At 39.8% G+C, this 24980-nt stretch overlaps 1 protein-coding gene across 24 annotated transcripts in view; it reads right to left on the bottom strand.

Moving 5' to 3' along the window:
- Window positions 1–24980, bottom strand: part of EVI5 (ecotropic viral integration site 5) — a 144375-nt gene that overhangs the window by 12741 nt on the left and 106654 nt on the right. For 22 of the 24 annotated variants that reach the window (XM_027821357.3, XM_043520931.1, XM_043520935.1 and 19 more), the window contains one exon: window positions 22568–22663. The exons of the other annotated variants lie outside the window; for them this stretch is intronic. In XM_027821357.3, coding sequence (XP_027677158.1) covers window positions 22568–22663 — 96 coding nt within the window. The remainder of the gene's footprint in view (window positions 1–22567; window positions 22664–24980) is intronic. 24 annotated transcript variants of the gene reach the window in all.

The raw sequence follows: 24980 nt of genomic DNA, 5'->3' as shown, positions 1-24980 counted from the left end.
GTGTTTGAAGGACTGGAGATCTCTTTCCAAGTTTGAAGCACTGGAGATCTCTTCCTGCCCCACAGGAAGGGCAGATATGGCTGGTAGAAGGATTGGGGGAGGGTGTCAGTAGAACCAGGGGAAGAGCCTGTCTGCTGCTCCCCAGTCCCCATAGAGGGGTTTGTGGGAATGAAGACTCCTTCCCTGTCTGCTCTACAGGAAAGCAGATTCCCCTTAGGAAGTAACACCCTAGTAAGGCTTGTGGGGACACTGGGGGGCTCAGAAATGCCCAGTGAGCTAAAGGGTTAGGAGAATTTGGTGTCAAATTAGCTTTTTATGACTGGAAGCTCATCAGCCCCTCTTACCAAAGAATTTGTGGGATTTTCCCCTTCTGCTGACTTCAGAAGTTCACACGAATGGGAGAGGGAGGAGATGTGGCCCTCCGATATTCTCCCAACACTCACTTCTTGCTTTCTCCAATGCCCTACCTAGTCCCAGATTTTAAATCTGGGGAAAGTTAACTGCTTAGGGCTGTCTGAAGTCTGCATTGAGTAGAGATCCCCAGTGAGCCTTAGGAGCCTTAGATCTCTGCTGGAGGAGTCCAATAACATAGGTGACAGCTCTAATTAGGTGTCACTTTCAAACACATCCAAAAAACCTAGTAGCTCTATTGTTAGGGTGTCCTTAAGGAACAATTTTGAGTCCCTTCAAATTTTTTTTACAAAAATTCTGTTTTAGCCCAGGGTCTAACTTACTTATTGAGGATATGATTTTTATAGCAGGGACCAACACTGGGCTTACAATACAAACGCTGTTATACCCTAAATATGGAGTACAGTTGTGCTGCTGCTCCATACAGCCTGTCCCTTACTACTTCCTGTTCAGGTCTGAACAGCCTCTCTTTCCTGTCCAGAAACTTAAAACAAACTGTTTTATACAAACATTAGTAAATTTGTATAGATTCTCTGCATGTTGCTGGAGAACTGAAAAAAGATAGCGGCACCTACAAAAAAGCTAAAACCAGCAATTTTCCCAGCTGTCAGTTAATGGGGGAGGAGATGCGGAATAAAAGAAGGGAAGTGAAGACCTGATATTTGTAATGCATAGAAAAATGCAAAAAAACCAAAAGACCGACCAAGTAAAATATCTGGGGAAACTTAGGTAGCCATGACATCTCATAATAGAGCAGTAAAAAGCACAAAATCATTTCCCCACCCCACCCCAGTAATTAGCCTTAAAACCAAATAAAAATCTTCACCTCATCCCATTTAACTTTATATACATTTATACTCTGCAGCACTAGGATTTTTTCCCCTAGAACATGCCCAGATTCCAGCTATGGGATTATCTATAGCTGACACCATGAACAGTAATTGTAGCTTTTTAAAAAGGGAAAACTGCAATGCTATACATTAAAATTTTAATCACAGTATCTAATTAAAGAGTAGAATGAGTCAGTAAGTGTGTCTAAAAGCAAATAAGCAAACTAGAAGCTGCCGCTTTGACAATCTGATACATAGGTATTGTAGGTTAAAGACAGGAAATGCCTTGATCGTGCATACTAATGCTGTGCGGCAAGAGACTTTCAAAACTTGTTTTCAAAACTTTTTGGGGTTAACAGTGAATAATACAGCACTAAACAGTGTTATAAAAATACAGCTAAGGCATAAATGACATTTCTTGTCTCTTGTAAGTATTAAAATGCTGAACAGCTTTTTTTTTTTTTTTTTTTGGTCTTAAACTTACTTCCCAGCAGAGGGTTCTGTCTGATCTATCAGTGAAACGGAAGTTCCCATTGACCCCCATTTACACTGGCCTTTAAATAGAGTTCAGCAATAAGATTTGAACATGAGCTCAGCTTAGCTGTTTGGCTGGTTTGTGTGGCCAGAGCCAAGTAGTTTAAAGAGTGCATTCGGGCCCAAATGAATACATTTGAAAAGTTAATTGGAACTAAAGGCTGGTATTCTTGGAGTGAGAACCCAGCATCATTCACCATGAAAGAGATATTCAGTGACAGGCATTTCTAAAAAACAAACAATGAACATTCGTTTTAAGAGATATTTAGTAAATAGAACCAACTGGCTAAAAAACTAGGCACTGCCCTTTATTAATGGGAAGTACAGACAGTTATCTACTAGCATATTCTATTTGAGGATTTTATAATGCCACTATCACCATAGTACCCAGGCACCTTCCACCTAAAACATATTAGCAGTTAAAGAATCAGAAATGTAGGGCTGGAAGGGACCTCAAGAAGTCAGTCCATTCCCCTGCCCTCACGTGGAACCAAGACCAGCCCTCACAGGTGTTTGTCTAACCTATTCTGAAATACCTCCAAAGACTAGGATGTGACAACCTACCTAATGAAGTCTCTAGAGGACTTCATAGGGTGTCTGGCTGTTCTCCCCTTTTGGGGTATAAAATGGTTTCTGGGGTAGAGTTTGATGGGGGGGGGGAAGCGTGGCAAGGGGCAGATAGAAAGTGCTAGCATTGCGTCATTCTCATTATGTCAGAAAGTCTCCCCCCCACCCCAAAAAAAGAGGAAGGCTTTACAGTATTTCCTAAAGGTGGGAAGACTCTGGATTTGTTTAATTCCTTCGGGAAGTTTGTCCCATAGCCAGATCCCCTTGACTAATTATACTGTGTTCCTAGCACTCCCATGTTTCATGCTGGGCTTAGTGACCTGTACTGTCCCAGAGGAACACAACCGTCTTGTTGGTTCACAGAATGAAATTCAGTTTTTCATGTACCCGGGGCTTGATCCATTAATTGCTTTGGCAGTTAGCACAAAAAAACCAACAACTTTGAACTGGCAACAAACTGAATGGCAGCCAGTATGACACTAGAGCTTGAGTTGCTATGAACACATCAAGCCCATAACATGGAGGCAACAGACATTCTGTAGCAGCTGGAGCCTGCGCACTGTTTCCACATTCAGCTTCCTATCAACATGACAGGTTCTCTTTAAAAATGCAAAGATGCTCTGGATTGAGATAATTTCAGTTTACTTGTGAACAGTGGGAGTGAAAAGGGTAACAGTGATAATGGAACTGCAACCATGATGAATGGTAAAGATATGCAGTTAACCCCTTCGGCCTGCGATTACCAGTGTGATAACCATTGGTAACTGCTCAATTCTCCAATTTCTGAAGGATGATCCAAAAAGTAATTTTCTTTTCTAAACTACTAATTTGAAACAAATGCATAGTGTTAACAGTGGCACACAAACTGAAATACTAATGCAAATGAACTTTGCTGACCATATCACTAGATGGTTCAAACCAGAGCAACACGTCATAAGCGAACAGCAAAACAGTAGCAACAAGTTTCCAAGATTGAGTCATTTCAGGCTTATTTTTATAGCACCTATTTAGTACATTTGGCCTTTTCATTTTGTATTCTCAGGTTCTGGAAATTGTAGTCTTGCAATAAAGAATGCCTTCCAGTGGCTGTACAGGATGGCAGGAATCATGCAACTGTTTGTAAGTTAATTAAAACCATGACATTTTATGTAAATTTTAATGCATAAAAAAAAATCTCATCTCCAGTTGCCTTCTAGTTTTGTATTTCAGATTGTTCTGCATTTGTTTTTACAACTATGAATATGAGATTTTTTTTTTTTTTATAGAAAGTGGTTTTTACAGCTTTATCAGTTATCAAGGGCTCAAGAGCCAAAAGGAAACAAGATGCTAACTCTGTGCTCTGTATCAGCTTTACCAAAGCCTAGGCTGCTGTATTGTAAACGTGACAAAGATTAAAACTAGCGACAAATGTTCAGACCAGAAGGTTTCCAGTGAATCAGAACAGGAAACCAATAAAGCGATCAATGGGAGGTCATGACCTCTTGATCACTGCACTACATGGCTGAAAACTATGGTTTTGATCTACTGCCATATAATCCAATTAAACTTTGAAATTCTACAGCAAATATGTGATTGAAATAGTAGCAAAACAGTGTTGAGAAAGATATACTTTACTTTTAAGCTGCCCCTATTCATAAAAAAAGTATCTGGTCATTACAAACCAAATTTAGTTAATTAATTTTCCTAAAAACTGGAAAATTTGTTGTAATAAAACAATGATTTTTTTAAAAAAGTTTTCAGCTGATCTAGCCCTGGGAAGGTGCTATGAACTAACTACTTGGTAGGTGGAAGGAAAATTCCCAGAATCTTTTCCTACAAAAGGTTCTAATGCAAGTGTTTATTTGAAGTAAGGAAATGGCAACAAAAATATTTTAAAACACTGATCACACTGCAAGTACCTGTGACACTTTGGCCAGGGAACTATCTGCACATCTCTACTCCCCTCTTCCTGACAGCTGGCACCTATAAATAAAATTACTGAAGCCTCAAGCATTAACCAGAAGGTACTGGTTCGCACAGAGGCTGAGTACATACATATTATGGACATAGATACGGTAGTTACAAGAAGCAATCACTTCACACTTTTGCTGTCTTTTTAAAGCCAGAGTTGACCCTGTATTCTTAAATTGGCTAGGACACAATTGCTTCCTACCCCAAATAAGGGTTCTACCCACCATGGTCGCATCACGATGATCAGGGCCAGTCAGACTTTTAGGAAGGTAATTGAGAGGATTCTTTGGGATAGGAGAGTGAGCATGCATCATTCAGTGGTGTGCAGCCTCACTGCCCTCAGCTTTTTGCTAAAGTGGAACCCTACCGTTGGTGCTGGGATATGTTGTATAGTTGCCAACATCCCATGTATGTTTTACAAGGGAAAACTGTTCAAATAAACTAGGGTAACTGGGCCTACTAGGGCCTCAGTTACTGGAAGGTTGTGTACATTCTGGTGAATTGTAAACACTTTGTGATCCCTACCACGACTCCAATGAAAATTGGAAGTTCACCTTTTTAAAACAAAAACAAAAAACAAAAAACAAACACCCCTGCCCACCCCTACTTCTCCCCCCTCACCTCCAAGAAAATTCATGCAGAAAGTTTAGGTGACTTGACTAAGGCAAAAAGCAATCAGTATTAATGGTAGTATTAGAATGCAGGACTCTCACATTCTTAGACCTATGCTTAGTTCACAAGACCATGTAGCTTCATGCCAATGAGTTGCCTTTATTTGTGATCAGAGGCCATAGTGGCTAGTTATGGGAGATGGCTCAGTTGCAGAGGGATTTTAGAGTGGCCCTAATGACAGCAGCAGCCTCAGCAGTACCACTCTACTGAGCTACACACACAGCAGTCTGTTGTAAAAACTGGGGAGTGGAAAGCTCACAACTGGAGTAGGCCTAATTGGTGGAAAGTGGATAAAGGTTCACAAGTTTTCCCAATGGACTGTTACATAGAATTGTTTAAAAAAGATGCAAAAAAGAAACAGACTGACTTAATTTAAACAAAGATCTCCTGATAACACTCAAAGAGTGTGTTATGGTCATATTTGGTAAACAAGAGGAGTGTGGAACCAAAATTTAGGCCTAATTGGTGGACAAAATCATGCAAGGATTGGCTATTCTGCTCATCACCCTTTAGTGGCCCTTAAAGAGAGACTCTGAGGGGGCAAAAGGGGGAGGACTATCACCATTACTACAGGCCCAGCAGAAGCATTTCTTATGGTGACACCCAGATCTCAGCACACCACTGGCAATACCTGACCATCAGTGCTGCAAGGACCCCAGCCAGATACATGCAAGATCCTGCTCTGTCTTCTCCCTTGTCCTCCTTTCCACCCTTCCCCTGCCACTATTTTCCTCTGGTCCCATCTCCGATAGCTTTTCACTCGATCCTGATATCAATTGTAGTAACAGCAGCAGCATAACAAGATGAGAAAGCACAGCTAGCTCTGCTCAGCCTGAGAAGAATCAGTGAAGGATAGGAACCTGACCACACCAACCAAATGTTGCCCCTGACTAGGGAGATGAGGCAGGGTCCAGAAGAATAGCTGTCATGGACAACCTGCCAACCCAGAGCATCCTTCCATGATGGAATAGCCCAAAATCAACAAAAGCCTCATTTCCCCCATATTTTACTATTCTCTCTTCCCCCCAACTTTTGGTGTTTGTTCTGTTGAAAGTAGGGAAGTGACTAATCAATCATTCCCAGCTCAAAACTGAACAGAACAAATCCTTTCTTCCTCACCAAGGACTGCTTGACTGAATCAGAGACTAACCAATATTCCTCTCTAAAAAGAGAATGACTGTAAATCAAACAAAATCTTACTCAATTTCCATTTCAGTGCTTTAGCTTTGTTTTGATTCTTTACCTTGCATGTCTCAACCAATAATATTCTAACCTTTGACATTTCCTAGTTTATTTACCAAGGCATCTGTACTTGGAACCCTGAATTTGTTTAAAAAACTGTTAATGTTGTACAGTGACAGGGGCATGTTAACACCTTTGACTGTTTGGGCCCATATATTCCATCAACAGTGATAAAGCAGGTCCCTTTTCCTCCCTGCAAAAAAGAACAAAAATCAATGGACATTGGGCAGTGGTTTCCATGGATACCAAAAAGGTCCACATTGGGATCCACAGATAGTACAAAGAATAATCTGATATTCAGAGGAGTCAGTAAGAAATTTTTAACCCCAGTTTACATCAGGGGTAGGCAAAGTTTTTGGCCCGAGGGCCACCACTGGGTATGGAAATTGTCTGGCGGGCCAAGAATGCTCACGGTTCCCGGCCAATGGGAGCTGCGGGGGCGGCACTTGGGGCACGGGCAGCATGAGGAGCCCCCTGGCTGCCCTTACGTGTAGGAGCCGGAGAGGGGACATGCCACTGCTTCCGGGAGCCGCGTGGAGCCACAGCACGTGCAGAGCAGAACAAGCCCTAGACCCTGCTCCCCATCGGGAGCTTGAGGGCCAGATTAAAAAATCTGAAGGGGCGGATGCAGCCCCCGGGCTGTAGTTTGCCCACCTCTGGTTTACATCATATTAGGATTTCAAGGATCTTTTTGCATTTTTTTTCTTGCATGGTGAAATCCATGATTCTCCTTCATATTTCTCCACTCTCAATGTTTTGGATGGGGAGGAACGGTAGAAAGCCATGGGCCCAAATCCCAGCTAGGTGTAAAGCTACCATAGATGGTATACTTCACAACTTGGATCTGTACTTTACAGAGGTAGGAAGTGAGCCCTATCAATCCCTACTGAAGGATCAAGTTAGGAAGACCCGAATAGTGATGCTGGAATTTGAGCTGCAGCGCTCTCTCATTGCCCATTGGTTGGGAAGATGGAAAACTAATTCGAGACACAACCTTCTGAAATCACTATTCAGGTTCTCCAAGAATATGCTGAGAACACCAATCAGAAGGGGGCAGTGAGGAATTCAATCTTAATATTTTTTTAAAAAAGCAAAAATTACTACAAAGTTCTTTAATTATGAAGCAATTAGCAAAACAGTAATAGACAAGTGTTTTGCTACCTATAAACATTAGTCTAAAAAGTGTTGTGTTGCTCATTAAGATGGCTCTGAGCAGCCCGCTCAGAAAACAAAGTTTTCATTAAAACCCATTTTAAAATGTGTGTTTGTAATTTACATGTCAAAAAGTGTCCTCACCTTATCAACTTTCAGACTGCTGTCTTGAACAAAACAGAGGAAGCTCAAAATACAGCAGAAATTTAAGACTAGATGGTTTCAATTTAGAAATATTATGCTAAGAACATGTAACTAATACTGTAACAAATGGCACTTGTCATGCATTTACAATGTACATAATGAACTCATTCCATTAGATGCTGTCCCTCAGTGAAGGAGGAATATTAGTAGAGTGCTATCTGGAAGTGTACACTGCTTCTGTCTACACTTAACTGTTCAACAGCTAAAAAGATTTCTGTATCTGTGGCTGTTAATTCAGAAAGCCATACAAAAAACAGTACAGAAAAATATTAATAAGAGAACTACACTTCCCAAAAATGACAATCTCAGCAGAAAAAGGGTTTATGAAAGTGGGACTTTGTACTTAAGCTATAGCATCCCTATATCCGTTTTAGAGGAGTCTGAGGAAACAACGGATGTTAAACGGAACCAGATTAATTTTTTTTAAAGGTAATCTGTATGCCAAAAAACGATTTACCAGAAAATATTTTACAAGCTACATAATCATGACAATTCCTCAGTACTTTCCTTTACTCATTCAGTAAGTAGCTCCATGTTAAATTGATGAGAACGCAGTTTGGTTTTTTTAACATTACATTTTTTGTACCACAGGACTGTAGCTTCTCTTCTGCATGTACGTAGCGTCTACGATGCAGAAGAGAACTGCAATGTGCACAAGAATTCAGATGTTTTTTTGACTTGCCAAGATAGCTTTGATAGTCCCAAATATACAATACTCAAGGACTGGTGTACTCCCCTGCAAAGTGGACCTAGATTCCTCAGATCTCTGATGTGGTAGATTGAAAAGTCTGTGGCAACTTCATTTCAAAGTTAAAAAAAGGAGGTTTCTAAACATAAAACAAGCACATTAAACTTTACTATTAAATCTAATCCGAAATTGCCAGCAGTGAAATAGTTAATGTCGGCACCTAAACCGACATCTTTACATTTCAGTCACATTGAGATGAACAGAGCAGTCTATACTGCTCCAGTACATTGTTTCATGCTGGCTGCAGACTCAGGAAGAGAACTCCACATCAGTTTATACTGCTCACATTTGTTAGGTTTTCCTTCAACCACGAGGAACAGAAGGTATTTTTTGTAAAGAAAAGTTAGATGCAGGAGCATAATTCCAAGGCAGACTCTGTGGCCACAGTTACATAGTAGAGAGCCCTGATTATTAGGGAATCAACCTTAGTTTTTCTGTTAAGTGTACCTTAGATGTCAATTTGTGTTAATGATGATGTGAACAGCTAAGACTACTAACTTTCATAAATACAGTGTCTTAGTTCTACAGTAATGCTTTTGCCTCCATTATTTGCTTATGTCAAAAGCAGACAGGTACTAAAATTCCCAGCCTCAAAATACATGATTTCAGCAAGGACAGAACAGCATTAGAGAGATCTATATAATGCTGCTTCTTCATCTTTGGTTTATTGCTTAGAGAATGGGATTCCATCTACACCTTCGACCTTGGTAACAATCTTTATAATTATCTACTTTGTAAAAAGTCCCTGATTCTCAAGGACATAAAACTAAAGGGCAAAGTTACCAAAGAACAAAACTTTTAAAATGCATTTTTTATACACACACACACGGTAGACAAAGCTGCAGCATTAGATTGGGTGCTTGCAAACCACATGACCTCACGAATGCTATCTTATCACATCACAGGTTCCTCAGACTGACCACAACCACTTAAATCAGACTCCGCCAGCATAGAGGCTCTATCTTTGACATGTACTAGTAAAGCAACAGCATTTTTAGCTGGCCAGCAGCCTTGCAAGAGCTCTGCTTGTGGGAGGGCAAATCTGATGGTCTCTTGTCCAACTGTGTTTGCAAGATATGATACAAGAAAAGCACATGATTTATTGCACTATAAACTTCAACCACAAGTTGAAATGCTTACTCTTTGTAAATCTGAGGGCTAACATATTTCCTTTTAATGACAGCATTTGTTATCAAGCAGAAAAACATTTAAATGCAGCCACTTATTTTGAAAGCATTCATCTATAGTAAACAAAAATTCAAACAATTAACATTATATTTAGAAGGTGAATACTTAATGCAAACGAATTTTATTTGGTTTTGTTTAGAAACATTCATTAGAATCTTAAGTGTTAATAAAAAGATTGTAACAGTCCAAACTTAGATACTATAGTAATGGGTGCAAATTTACAGATTACTGAAAAAACCACTGAAAACAAGAACTGGACCAGTATCACTCTGCCTGGTGAGGGGCTGATAATCTTATGACAATGGCATTGAGGAAACTAGAACTGCCAGGAGACATACGTGCAAAGCTGACATAGCATACGTCTACTGTACAATTCCCAGGGTGCCCAAAATTGCAAACCAACCAACCTTGTATAATATACAAGGCAAATAGTACACCCAAATGTCATCTTCAGTGGGAAGGGAGATTCAGTCAGTGAGACCAATCATCTAGGCTGACACTCATTTACAGCAGTACGTAGACTGAGAACGTATTATGCGATAACCTTTTAGATGTATTATACTCCCTATACAGGCTAATGTCTTGGGCTTTTGTTTCCAAGGTATCTAAATGCCATTGATAAACCAAATCCAGTACCATCCCAATAGCAATTGCCTACATTGCTTGAGCTATCTACAAGCCAAGAAATACCAGACAAATAATACTCTATGTATGGCACAAGCTGAAACCTTATTTCTAATAGGCTGGAGTTGCTAGATTCCACTTTTCAAGGCAGAAAATATTCAAAGCTTCATAAAATATTTGTTTAAATATTAGTGTGTACAGTTTACTTCTAGCATTAATTTTATAGATTCATAGAGTTGAAGGCCAGAAGGAACCATTAAATCTAGTATAACCTCTTGAATAACAGAGGCCATTAAGTTTCACCATGATCTGTGTAGTGCACTAATATATAGTAGTTTCTTTAATTCTTTACACTGATGTTCTTAGTTTAATTTTCCTTCATTGCTTCCTTGATTAGCTCTCCAGGTTTCCATTCCTGCAACTAAAGTTACAAGATGCCCCCTTATCCTCAGCTTTACCCATATTCCAGATTACTCCTTTTGTCATATCTTATGCATTATTTATCCCCAAAGTAATTACTTAAAGGGTCTTGAATTTTATTTACACAAGCAGAATCTTTTAAAAGCATGGCATTTAATCTCCAACTTTAATGTCTGTTTTCATTAAGCCAATCTTAAAAGTGTTAGATCAACAGGAACATGATCTGACCAAGAGATAATACCTATATCAGAATGTTACTGACTGCATTAGGTCCTTAGAATATAATATCAGATCAATTTTAGGATGAACTGCACACCGGTGGGAGTAGAAAGAGTAATAAATTGAGGAGTCACTAGTTCTCCAAACACAAACGCTTTGTGGGCAAACGTGTCAATGCTAATCTTAAGTACCACTCCCGTAAAAATTTTAAATGTGTCAGATATTGAAAATGAGAAATTTTTTAAAACTATCTTTCCACCTGCTCCATCTACACTAGGATTTAGGGTACAATTAGAGAGTCTCCCTCTAAAATCATTTCACCAAGTTATTGACTAAGAACTCACTAAAACAGTCTATTCAACTCTGATTAGGGGAACAATGTTCTAACTGTTGTATCTTTTTCCTGAAATCTTTTTCAGAATAAAAAAAATTCCACTCTGGTCTATCAGTCAGTTAGAAAGACTTAAAAAATTAAAATATCATGTTTTGTTTTTGCAAATGAGAAGAGTGCTTGATTTCATGTTCACTTTTAAATTATTTTCCTGTCCTACGTTTTCATTTCCACTGAAAGAACTAGCACAGATGAAAATATGGAACATGTGCTCTATTACTGGACAGACTAATAGCCTGAGCTGATTTCCTCTCCATAGGCTTGTCTTCATGTTACTCCTTTTCCATGGTTCTGTACATAAAATGTGTTGCTAATAAGTATATATTTTTAACAATTTGGAACAGAAGGGCACAGACAGCATGACTTCCGTTTTTATGAGACCCCATGTAGAATATGTTGAGGACTCTGGAGAACTAGAACTTACTTCCTGTCCCAATACCCCCTCCAAAAAAGTATGTGGCGTGTCTTCCAATTAGTGCCAACAGAGCAGCATTAAAAGCGATTCAGTTTGGGCCTTGACAGGTTGTACTAATGTTGGGGTAATGGCTAGACAAAGTGAGGTGGAACCACTCCATTCTTGGGGCCACATGCTGTTTGCAGAGAATGCCTTCTCCATAACTAGAAGAAATTTGAGGAACAGAAAAGAGGTCATCTCAAGAAACAGTGTTTCAAAACCATTTACCTTTCTTCAGTTATCCTCTCCGGTACCTAATTTCAGGTTTATTAACCTTTGCTTTAAGAAGTTTAGTTGAATTCTTCATTTGCTCATTAGTTTTGTTTTTCCTAGGAATGCCCAAGACAGAAAATCCTGTAACGTCTACATTTCCAAGAATGGTGCATTCAAATTTAAGAACATGGATTTATCTACAGTAGCTCCTCTGTGCGCCTACAAAATACACTTAGCAAGACCTGCGAAGTCTTCAACCTGGAAGCCCTTCTTAGCCTAGGAATAAAGATCCAGAAGTTGCTTCAACACACACCCACCCACCCCACTCTTTTGCTACCTATAAGGTTCAAGGATGTCAAGTGACTTCCTGCTTCCAAAAATACAACTGCATTGAAATGAACAGGGGATGTAAAGCTTTTCTAAAAATATATATTTTTAGAAAAGATGCAAAAAATTCCTTTATTATGAGTAAAAACAACCAAACTAATTTCAGTAAGTGGTGTTAAACTGCTCTCCGGTTAAGAACAAGTACTGGAAACCTAAACCAGCCTAAGAAAGTTGTTTTGTTTTGTAAGAAATTAAGTCTTTAATGTTAGAAACACCTCTTTAATGTTCACAGTCAACCACAGCGGATGTAAAATTGCTGTCTTCAGTGAAATCCTGGAGTCATGAACTTAAGCTTCAGGGCTGGATTAGGGGGTTTTTTAGCTTATCTCACTATGTCTCCTAAGTTAAAATTTGTATAGCATATAGGTGAAAAAAATTACGTGACTAACTGACAAGAGCTTCAGAATGGTGCCTGACAGCAAGACCACAGTGTCCCCATTATTATTACTGCGGAAGCTTCTAAATACATGCAATTTCACATAACATTTTAAAACACCTAGCACTCATTCGTACACTGTAGGCAATGAATGGGGGGAGGTGCAGAGCTCCTAGGCATGCAGACACATCGTGCCTGCTGCTACATCCTTTTTTAATAGTACAGCTTGCTACCCCCATGCAGCCAGCCGACTTTGTGGGCCAGTGCCAGTGCGGGGCATGGTCACGCTTTCTCTGGAACGTTATACACCCATAAAGGAGTAGGGACAGCAAGTCTGCCTGGCTCCCCCATGTAAACTTGCATAAATGCCCGGCATAATCTGCCTCAGTGTGAAACTAGCCACAAGAATAAAACTAATTGCTCCATTTAAGATACTGCATTAGTATACACAGAAGCTGGCATTTTCTACTGTGTAAGACTCCATTAATTAAAAACAGCAAAAGAAAGCATTTACACTACTGCATTAGTATAAATTCCTTGTGTAATATTTTTAGCTAACAACAATTTCACAAAGTTTTAAGCAGTTCAGTCCTAAATCACAAAACCTGTAAAACGAGAAACCACTATTCTTAAACCTTGCTTCTGTCTCCAAAGGTATCTTGTGGTCTGTCAGTGTAGTTTGCGGGCAAGCATGTCAATGCTAATCTTTCGTACCACTCCTGTAATCTAGGTAACACATTTAAGCCTTGCAACATCCAACAGGAAGCAGACACAGCTGCTGTGTAATACACACAAAGTGACTAAGTATACAGAGGTAGTGCATAAAACACTCCCAGGACTAAGGTAGTTTATAAATCATTTAATTCCATTCAGTTTGAATTAAGAGTGAACAAGAGAGGCAGCAAGAACCATTAAACACTGGTCAACATGTACACAGTGTAGTCTCTATGTAATTTTATGCTGGACTGGATGACAGCATCCAGCTCCAGATATTTACTCTGCTGGTTTTCCTTAAGCCCCCAACTTTATTAAGTTGCTCAGATAAACCTATTATAGCCCACTCTTTTCGTGCATAATTTCTTAACAAATGAACTGCTTAAGTACTAGACACCAAAGGAGGCAACAGTTGCTGATACCAGGATTTCCTCTTTAGAGCAGGAAAAAAATGGAAGCTTTTTACAGAGAGGAATGGCTTGGATCAAAAGGAGGAGAACTGCAATGGGATTACATTGGTGAACAGAGATGTCTCACAGGTAAATCAAGAGGATACTAACGGCTTTGACGGAAGCTCGGTTCAGCCTTCCTGTCTGAATTAGTGACAATTTCCAAAATGCCACCAGATTTTTACAGTATCTCAACCTTCAAATCTTTACGGAGAAAATTTATAAAATTGGTGTCCAATGAAGTGACTTAATCAGTAAGGAAAGAAGTATCACACTGCCATCTGATATTGTAAATTTAGATGACTTTCACAGTATCAGTGATTCAAGCTATCTTAAAATATTTTAAAAGTGGAAGCCCTGGAGTTTTTGCTTTTGACTTTCTTTCTACTATCCAGAGTCCATTCCTGTAGCTGTGTTGGTTATCTAGAAGACAGCTGAAGTACAGAATATCACTGTCCATGTTGCTGGAGTTTAAAGGGATAGCTGTCTGATGCACAACAGAGTTAATGCTTGGCAATATGCTTTTACTGGAAATATCAAGTAAAATTATTAATAGAGAAAACTAACAGATTGGTGAATGATTTCTAGACAAGTGAACTCAGTTTTAGTAGCAAAAATTTAGTTGCTGTGAAGAATTTAAGGGTGTTTTGAACATATATTCAACATTATAATTAACAGTATTGCATATTTTCAACTGCTGAGTTGGTGCTGAGAGAACAGTGTGGGTTTGTTTTTTTGTTTTGTCTTTTTTGTTTTTTTGGGAGAGAGAGCTGGGCATAGAAGAGCGGTCCATAATACTGAGTCGTACAAGGTGAAGACTATTGACTGGCTATATGAGGAAACACAGGGAGATCTGCAGCTTATAAGAAGTGATTTTTTTATATCTATAACTTTTACTGTATTTGAAAGAATAGAGAAAGGAGTAAACTTTTTCAGTTTATTTACCTCCCACATTTAAAAGCAATGTGTGTGTGCGTTTCCTATGTATACTGGCAATTTCCTGACTGTGGGGGTGTTTTACCCAGCAACAGGGGAGGACAGGCAATGTGAATTTACTGCAAATAAATCTTTTCAGTCTAGACCAGAGATCACTTGTGAACTTTTGATTCCTATGCCCACATAGGTTACAAAGCAGCTGAAACGCAGCATCACTATGTAAGCCTTGGAAATGCACCACTGCCTCAGTCAAGACACTGACGTTTTGTGCTCTAGAAAATTAACAGTTAAAAGAACCACACACAGATAGGATTAAACCCAAAGGATTCCTCGGCCACGAGAAGATTTACCTGAAGTCAGTCTTTCAAATGATCCATTAATTTCAAATGATCCATTCTCACATGCTGTAAAATACTCTGGCCTAGAGTATGTTTGGAAGAAGCAAACAGTCCTCCTAAAGAAGAGGGTGGAGGGAACAGTAGAGGAAAATAAGGAGGCAAGGAAGGGGAGAATGACAGACTGTAGAACTGGGCAAACAAATGCAGTATTTGAAGATGCCACAGCAACCTGATAGGATTTGGGAAAGGGATGTAGCACTTGTCAGCTGGATCTTTTGCACATCTCCTTGTCGGAGGCTATACTTCTGCCCGAGATGTAGACAGATTTTGTTTTGTGAGCTCAGACTTGGAGGTTTTCCAATCTCTGGTAAGCATCTACAGCAGCAGTCCTGAACCTTCTGGAGAGGATTTCCATGGACGCTTTGAAGCCCTTGTTTTTACCACCATAAGCAAGAAAGAATATGATTTCCTAAAGGATGTGACCTAATCAAGCTGGATTTGAAGGCTATGCAGATATCTAGACAGTGCCACCTGTGATCTCTTGAGGATGAGGTGGTCTAAGACAACAAACAAGGAATATGTTCTGGTTAAGATGGCAGGGCAAAACCCTTGTAAATAATTCTGAATCTCTCTTGGGGGGCAGGGAAACTGTAGGAAGGGCTTTTTAATGGACAAGGCATTAAGTTCAATAGCTCATCTGGCAGTCACAGCAGCCAAAAAGGCAAGACTGAGGAAAAAAGAATAATAAAGATGGTAGCCATTCATTCAAAGGTTTGGTTCTGACGGTGATTCAAGACTAAAAGTTAAGCTTACAGTTGCCAACAGGTATCTTAACAGGATGATAAAGTTTGGTAATTGTCTTCAGGAATCTGGTGACGCAAGCAAAAGATGCTGGGGACACACCGTGTAAGAGCTCCCAGGGAAACAACTTTGAATCAAGAGGTAGATGCTCAGTCCTTTGATAAATCCAGAAAACAAATTTTGAGGTAGGATTTGGTGCTCACATTATACTAGGTTCCCACCACCTTACAGATCCTATAATGAACTTGAGGTGGAGTCATTTCTGGCAAAAGAAAGAAATCCACCATGGCATCAAAATATCCAAACTTTTAGAATTCTACACTCAAGCTCCAAGCCGTTAGCTGGATCTTGGCATTTCATTGGGCCTTGCATTAGGATTCCTTCTGAGAAAAGTAGCTCCCAAGAAGGGGAGACATCTCTTGGAGTCAAGGGAACCAGGGCCGGAGAGTCCTTAGGAGGCTATCAGGTTCACCCCAGCCCTGCCCAATCTAATCTTCTTGCTGGAATCACCAAGAGGCAGAAGAGGAGGCAAGGAATACATCAGACCTTCTTCTTTCGCATGGCTTCGGTAGGTAGCAACAATTACAAATTTATATCTAAGTTTGATAGCCAGCACATTGCCGCAGCAGTGAGCTGGTAAATGTCCTTCAGGCCCCTGGTGAAAGAACAAAGGGAACATTCAGATATGATGTGCTCTATTGTTTGTGCTTGGTGACCACAGTCACAGAGGTGTTTGCCTCATTTTCCCACTTAATGTGGACAAACCCTCTTCTCCCATGAGATGTCCTGATGCGATTCAATTGGCACCAGTCTTTCCTACATGAGGAACCACCAGGTTTTGCTTTAACAGGATCAACGACTAGCTGTTTGAGTGGTTGAAATGCTCCATGAGACTCTCCACTGAGCCTCAGCATCAAAGTTAGGTGTAAGGATCTTGATACAGTTCCATAGAGAGTTGTGGGATTTTAATCTCGTTTTTGGTGGATTCTGCAGGTCATGGTGCAGTGGGATCATCGTATTTGCATTGACATGATTAAGAAAGTGAGTTGTCTGAGCAGCTCTTCTAATCTGTGGAGGCTGGATGTGCAATAGGACTGGGAGCCAGTCAACTGGAGTAGATTTGAGCATCCCCGACACTATGTGCATAGCGTGACTGAGTTGAGTGTCAAGGAGTTCAGTGTGACTGCTATAAGATCACACTGGTGCACAATATTCAGCTGCAGAATATACCAAGGCAATTGTTGCAGTTCGTAAGGTCTATGGACTGGAGCCCCATGATGTTCCAGCCAATTTTCTGATAAGCGCGACATGAGACCTGACCTTATCGCAGGAGTTCGAGGTGTTGTCGAAAGGTCAAACTCCGGTCCAGTGTAACGCCAAGATACTTTGGATTAGCTTTGTGGCGGACACTCTCACGGCAGAACTGCACATCAAGTTTGGTATTAGCCATTTTGTTGTTCAGATGGAAAGTAGCTACTGGGGGGGGGGGGGGGGGGGGGGCGGGGGTTGGATTAGGCCTAAGTTTCCAGCATTGGAAATAATCAGCCATTGTGCGAAGGTTAGGGTGCAGGTTAGGGTGCAGCTGATTGTATGGAGGCTTGTATGCTGAACAGCTAGGGCAATATCATCCGCATACATGAATTTCCTGACTCCATCGCTAGTATATCCGCGGAGTATAGATTAAAAATTACTGGGCCCAGAACAGAGCTCTGAGGGATGCCCGAGTTAATGGCCAGATCAGTAGACCAAGAACTCTTAAGGTGTACCTTAAAGCGGCAGTCCCCAGTCATTGCTGCCAACAGGCAGATCGTTCGCTGGCAGTGAATGACGCGGGAGACTTTGAGGCGGCAGACCTGTCTCCAGACAGTGTCATATGCAGAGGACAGATCAACAAGGGTGATTCCCGTCTTCAATTTACATTGGAATCCTGACATTCGGAGTAGTTGAATGAGAAGGCATCGGTCCTCCAGACCCATTTCTTCCAGTGCCTGGAACAGACAAGATCCAAGGCTTTTGTTTTTGCAGAAGGCAAATAAGAATTTAGTAAGTGTCCCATCTGATAACACTTGGTGGAGAACCGTACTGTTCAATTCCCATTTCCTTGGGGAAAGGTTGTAAGGGTTGAGTCAATGGGCTTGTGTGTTGAGCTTGCCCCTGACAGACTGCTATAATGCAGAGTTGTTTCTTCTCTGCCCAAAGGAGGATTCTGGAGGATGCCTCCTATACAGAAGAGCATCAGGTCCCATCTGCCTGTCTACGTAAGCCTTCGCATTCCTGTTGTCTCACCATTAGGAAGGCAGATGAGGTCAAGAGAGGAGAAAGGCATCTGAAGGCATTCCCAATGGCTCAATTCAGGCAACTGATGTTCTTTGTGCCTTCTGTTGAACCATCTCTCTTGGCAAGAGTATGACAGCATGAGGGCTCCCCAAACCCTGAGAGGCATCCATACCAATTCTGATCATGGCTGGGCCCAACAGAAGCTTTATCTAAGAGCTAATCTACACTAGAAGAACTACAGCGGTGCAGTTGCACATCTGGTGAAGATACTCTATGAAGAGTTCTCTCCCATCAGTGTAAATAAATCCATTTCCGCAAGAAACGGTAGCTATGTCGGTGGGAGAAGCTCTCCCACTGACATAGTGCTATCCACACTGACACTCAGGTCAGTGTAACTTACATCATTCAGAGGGATGGCTTATTCACACCACTTACTGGTGTAAGTAAGTGGTAGTATAGACCTGGCCGTAGTGAGGCTCTTAAACCTGTAGTAGTTGTGCAGATGTGCTAATGAATGGCCTTAAGCCAGGACAAAAAGAGGGTCTGAAGATGGAAATAGAGGACATAACTCCTCCTCAAAATACTGTGGTGCTATATTTTATCCACAGGGTGCCTGAGAAAATAGTACCCTCTTAGGGACAGCACCAAACTTTTACTGCTTTTTCTTCAGGAGAAGATAAAAGGGAAGCATAAACCTTAGGAATGGATCTTTCTATACACTACCTTCTCCAAGGAGCAAAGCACCTGAGACACAAGCTATGTCATGCTGAACAGGTTTCCCATGGGATACCTTAGCAGGGGAAGCACCTCCCTGGGTTTTCCCCTCTTATCCTAGCAAAACCTCACAGCCTTTCAGAATCCAGAATGTTTGACACCAGGGATACTGATGCATTTATCCTGAATCACTCTGGGAGGAAGCAGAGTTGCTCTTAGAGGTTTGTTTGTTTTTTTTTAAAAAAGCTATATTGGACGCCTTATTTTATTAGAAGGGGACCCAAAGGAGGACCAAGGCAAATCCCAGGAGCCTCTGCAGTGCTGGGGGAAGAGGCAGCTGGCTGGTCACTAGAACTGTGGCAGTGGGCTCTCTCCAAGTATAATCCCCACAGTAATTATAAGGAACAGTTTAGTGACTAATGTAACTTCCCAAACATCTCATCTCATTTAGGAACACAAGTCTATGGGTGGACTAGCACACCCTAGAAGGCAGCCCCCAGTGGGCCAGCTATTACCAGTGTTGAATGCCATGTGGCTGAAGGCGAATGACGAAGAGGATGGGGTAGGAGAGTTCAATAGCTTGGGATATTCAAAGGGTTAGGGTGGATCCCCTTTACCCAGTATCAGTCATATGCCCACAGGCCCTTTTTCCATGTCCATCCCTCCATAAAGCGGAGCTGCTGAGAGAAGGTGTTTCCTGTGGCACAGAACTAAAACTGGAACTGTGATTCAGTTCCAGGGCTTATACAGGAGGGAGAAGTTAGGCTGCAGAAGTAGCTGAAGCGCTGGTGCCAATGTGGTAACACAAGTCAGTCCCCTGACAAAAGGATTCTACTGAGTAAAATATGGTGGTAAAATGACAACTTGGTAGGTCCCAACACCCAGATTCAGTAAGGTACTTAAGCACCTATATAATCACATAAGCAGTCCAATGGGGGCAAGTGTAGGCCTCTAAAGTTAATTCTCACCTGAGACGTTCAATTTTTAGTACAAATGGGCTATCCTGGGGCAAAGATAAATCTCTCAGAACTTTTTCCAGAAACAGTATTTAGATACATAAGATTTAGTTTAAAATAAGATTTGTTCCATAATCTGATGGTCTGAAACACAGCAATTCAGTATAATTATTTCTGCTTAAAATGAAGTTTACCTAGATTTTCTGATGTAAACCTAGATTTACCAGATAAATACCTGTATTAGCTTAGCTTCCTGCCCCCCCCCCCACACACACAGTAACAAATACTTGTGTCCATGCCCATATTCCACCCAGAGTCCAGTCTAACTGAATTGAGGCAGAGCTTCAGTTGATATAAATTGGTAGAGATTCATTGCCTTCAGTGACTCTGTATCACTTTACACCAGCTGAGGATCTGGCCCTTAATCTCAGTTTTTCTGTAAGATAAATAAAACAGCATTTACATTCATATAGAGCTGTCTGAAAATGTTACCAAAATGATTTTCCAATGGAAAAAAAACCACCCTTTTTGCAAAACCAAAATTTTCTGAGAGAAATTTTCAGTTTTGCAAAAAAATTGTGTTCCATCAGGACAAAACATTTGAAAAAAAATTAACTTTTTTATGGGAAGGGACTTCTGTTTTCCAGTCAGCTCTAAGTTTGTGCGCTTAATTTAAAGTCATGTAGCTATAATGCATTAAAAAGGAGTAACTTCACAAAGTTTCTATGAAGTCTGCTTAATCCCAATGAACGTGTTTTACATCAGCCAGCTGAATGGCTGTGGTCAGCATATCACGTACAACAATGCCCTATCTTCAGGAAGATGAATTTGCAGGTTTATTCTTAACGTTTCTATAAACTTTTAGAGAAGTAGACCCAAAGATCAGTTAGCTAAAGGAGAAAGTTTGTAGCCATTGTTGGGACATATAGAAAGAGGGCCTTTCTTTTCAGTACAAAATTTTATAAGGATTGGTCTATAGTTTTATAGGTACCTGCTAAAATATATTAATCTTAAAGAGGAAAGATTGAACACTGAGGATCTGAACCATCATTTTTGCTTCATCATTTTGTCAAGACACTCTTGCATTAAGATTTTTTCTGCAAAAACATACATGCAAGGAAACAAATTAGATTTATCCAAAAAATGTATTTTAAGAGTTGATACTAATGAACAAATGAACTAAATTCATTTCCAGTCACCCACTAGTAGAGATTTAGAACCTGTGTACATGATGTATTAGTCTGCACCAGAGGACTGCAAGTGTGCACTAGCATGTTGCACAATAACTGGCTCACACGGAACCTGTGGGTGCGCACTAAAAGTTCCTTAGTGTGCATTAACAGTTTCATCTAATGTAGTTTGCTACACTCAGGAATCGCTGTGTCAAAAATTTTGCTGAGCCATTCAGCTTTTGCAAGATATTGGACAAAGACAAGTTAACTTCAAACGTTGTTCTTCCAAAAACAGCTGTGCTGAAATTCATTGACTTCTTTTCACCCATTCCCATTTTCCCTGAACTTATTCAGTCTTAGTTACAAGTTTAACTAGTCAGCCGTTCCTTAGTTACTCCTAACATTTTTGCAAAATATACCTGTTCCAAGGATTCTGGAAGTAATTCACCTTCCCTTAAAGAAGGTTGAGGGCATAAGCAGGTTGACTGTATCTATTTAAACATAACATTCTTTAATGCAGGGTATTGATTTTAACTTTATCTTTAAGTGAGTTTAGTGCATGCTAAAGGTGCTGGATTGATGGCCCTAGAGACTGAAGTCCTTTATCTACAGTACAGACAGCAGTGCAAGATTCTCCACTATATTATAATCCTCAAGGGATGGGTCTTAAAAAGGTTGAGCCTTTTAAGGTTGTGTTTACTAGAGTAGTTTGTACACGTTACAAAAACACTAACTGCATCATGGTAAGTAAGTGGTGTGATTATTTAATAGAAAGAACACTAGAACAGGTTGCATTGCTCTACAACTTTACGATTTCAGCTGACTGTATTAAACCTGTTTATTTGGAAAGTGTATATTAGCAGTATTAAAAAAAAAAAAAAAGCAAAGATGACTATCTAAACACTCATGGTGCAAAAGAGCCACAGGCATATCTCCATAATGTTATGAGATGACACAAATGAACTATACCGGTAAGAGTCCTAGTTATACAAGCCTTTTGTGTTTAAAATCCTCCAGAATCTTTATAGTTAACAGAAAATTACTAAAATCTTTATATTAAGGAAGTCTGTCAGGAATTTCATCGGTTCATAGTTGTGGCAATTTTTAAAACAAAGAAATCTGTTAACTGACATTAAGCAAGCATCCTTTTTTTTTAGCAATCTCAGTAATACTTCCACTTAAAGACCTTTCCTCTCAACGGTAAATACCACAAAGTACAGTTTAGTTTAATTTATTTCACCTTAAAAAGCATGCAAATAAAGAACTGAAGTTATTGTGATGCTAACAAGAGCTTCTAATGCAGTGTAACATTTTCAACACATGATTAACTATTGCTTATTATACACCTTTCCTAAAAGCTCATGAGAATTAGGAAAAACGCAGGTAACGTTTTTGGGTCATTTTAACATTAATAAAAAGACTGACAAAATGTTGATACCTTATTTTTAGCCAATATTCACTAAATAAACTGGAATGTAATTTTTACAGTGTTAGGTGAAAAAAATATTACTGTGGAAAAAGTTAAATCTTTAAACTGCAATAGGTCCTCATAATCAGCACGAACTGCAATGCTGTTACAAGATACAAGATATAAATGAGCAAGATGACAGCTTTTTTTCATCACTTACCTCATCATTCAGCTCTGCTATCTGATCTTTCAGTTCTCTAATATACTGGTTAGAGTCAGAGTTATTAAGCTGCCCTTGAATTTTTCTTTCTTCTTTCTGTTTTTTATAAAGAAAAAAAGAAAAAGCTTGTTCAAAATCTTCATGCTTATAATACAGTCTTATTTCAGAAGACTGACAATCAGGGGTTTAAGACAGAGCTTTTCACTTCTAGATCATGGATTTAAATCTCACCTAGAGTAGCAGTAACTGAAAAATGTCATCTGAAGACGGTACAATGGCCTTTGTGAAATGAGTTAGTTGTCAGAGTTTCTCGTGATCAGCAACTCCCCCCCCCACACACAGCGCGCCATAACCTATTCTCTGCAGAGAATAATAAGGGTCTGAAGGCTTAATTGGCATACACTGAATTAGTCCCCTCAGTACAGGGTTGCGGCACACAGGTAGAGCTCTGTGGAGAAGTTTGAAGAGTTAAAGCTTAGTGTGTAGAAGCCAGCATATAACCAAAATAAGTCCATGAACAAAAGGTTCATGTAAGTGTGATCTCTCTCTTCAATGCAACTTCTTAAAAAGTAAAGAATATCAAGTTTGGGACACTTGTTAGCTGTACCTTAATGCCAATACAACAGTTTTCCACTGATATTGAAAGTTCTGCATTATCATAAGGAACTTCCTTCTGCCTTCAAATGACAAGGAAATGTAACCTGGTATATCCCTGCTTTTTTGGATGTGTCTAGAGGATATCACACTTGTCACACCTTAATCACTTTTAAATGAAGTTTTTGACTATGGAATTTCATTGTTGAAGTGTAGAGGGCTTCAGGGAGTATGAAGGGGACAGGGATGCCCCCAACCCCTATGGTATATAGGGGTATGGAGGTGTTTGAAGTGGAGAAGTCAAGGAACCAAGTATGTATGGGAGAGGGTTGGTAGGTCTCTACACTCCAACTCCCTTTTGATGGTGCCTGCATTCTGGGGTGGGAGGAACCTGTCAATTGTCACATTTACTCCATAGACCGCTACAGCTCCTAAAAAACAAAGGAGTGTTGATGTTTCGGAGGCCTGAGAGCTCGCAGCACTAGAGCTCGTAGTTTCTCTCCAGAAGAGTTCCTTCCCCACTGCTTTCCAACTGAGCCAAAGTTTACGGCAGACCTACCTCCTCTCCATTTAATAGTCATAGCATGGGAGGAGGGCCTCCTCCCTGTGGACAGCCTGTGCTTTCAGTCCCATTAGAACAACGGTAAACAGTAGCCACTTTCACTATGGGGTTAGTGTCCCTCACACCATCTTTATTGAAGGCATAAGCATTTTCAACCCTATTATGCAATGGGAAGTGGCAGCCATTTTGAATATAGAAAAATTGAATAATGGAAGAGATTAGTAACAATGAGGAAGAAGCCAATGTTGTTGAAAGACAATACAATGTCTTCACATTTACATTTGAATGCAGTTTTAACCATATGTACGTTTGAAGGATAAGCCGGCCAGTCATTTGTTAGCAAAAAGTCTCCCTCCACCCAAAAAAAGAAGAGGTCAGACAGGACATTTCTTGAAGGTCCTGTTTTTTAAAACTAATTTTAAAAAATTTAACAGATTTAGTTAAAATACCCAGAAAATTTTATCCTTTACTATAACCTCATGGGATATAAATAGGGTGGAGCAATTTAAATATTTTTTTTTAAGTTATTGAATTAAATTAGGATGAGACTGTCAAAATAATTTGAAATTTGCTATTGCAACTTTAGATTATACCTTTATAATGAACTAAACTATGAATGCTTTTTATTAACACACTACTGGTAGCATCTTATTTGATTTTTACTAACCTACTATAGGGAAAAAAACATTGAAAATTACTTCCCTGATTCTGAAAATTTAAAGAAGGAATCTTACTTACCTTAGTAGTCATGTGTTTAAAGTTAAGCATGTACACAAAATGTTTACACCATATGGCATTAGAGCTATTAAAAACTTTTAGTGGCATAAAATCACTTCAAAGCAAAATTGCTCCTAGCTATTTAGTTGATTTTTATACACAAGCCAAATTCTTCAAAAATAGAAGCCTAATTCTAGGCTCATAACCCAATATTTAGGCACCAAAAAGTGTGATTTTCAAAAGGACGTAAGTGACTCTGGAGCATAAGTCCCACTGACTTCAAACCTGGATGGAGGAGTATAGCCTAGCTGAAAATGCAGCTTTCTTGACTCGTGGAAGCTATCAGTATGTGATGCTGGTTCCAAATATAGTGGTGGCCATTTGCTTATTAATTTTATATTTGAATTTGTGTTCTCGCAATGAGAATGTTAACAGGGCCTTGGATTTCATCTCTCTCTTTTTTTCTTTTTTTTAAGCATAGATGAGCATTTTAAGTGTGAAGTTTTTTGGTAGAATTTTAGGCTTTACATTAGGGGTGAG

This window comes from Chelonia mydas, chromosome 8, assembly GCF_015237465.2.
Source record: "Chelonia mydas isolate rCheMyd1 chromosome 8, rCheMyd1.pri.v2, whole genome shotgun sequence".
NCBI classification, from domain to species: Eukaryota; Metazoa; Chordata; order Testudines; family Cheloniidae; genus Chelonia; species Chelonia mydas.
The sequence above is the reverse complement of the archived record's forward strand: the minus strand, read 5'-3'. Positions and strand labels throughout refer to the sequence as shown.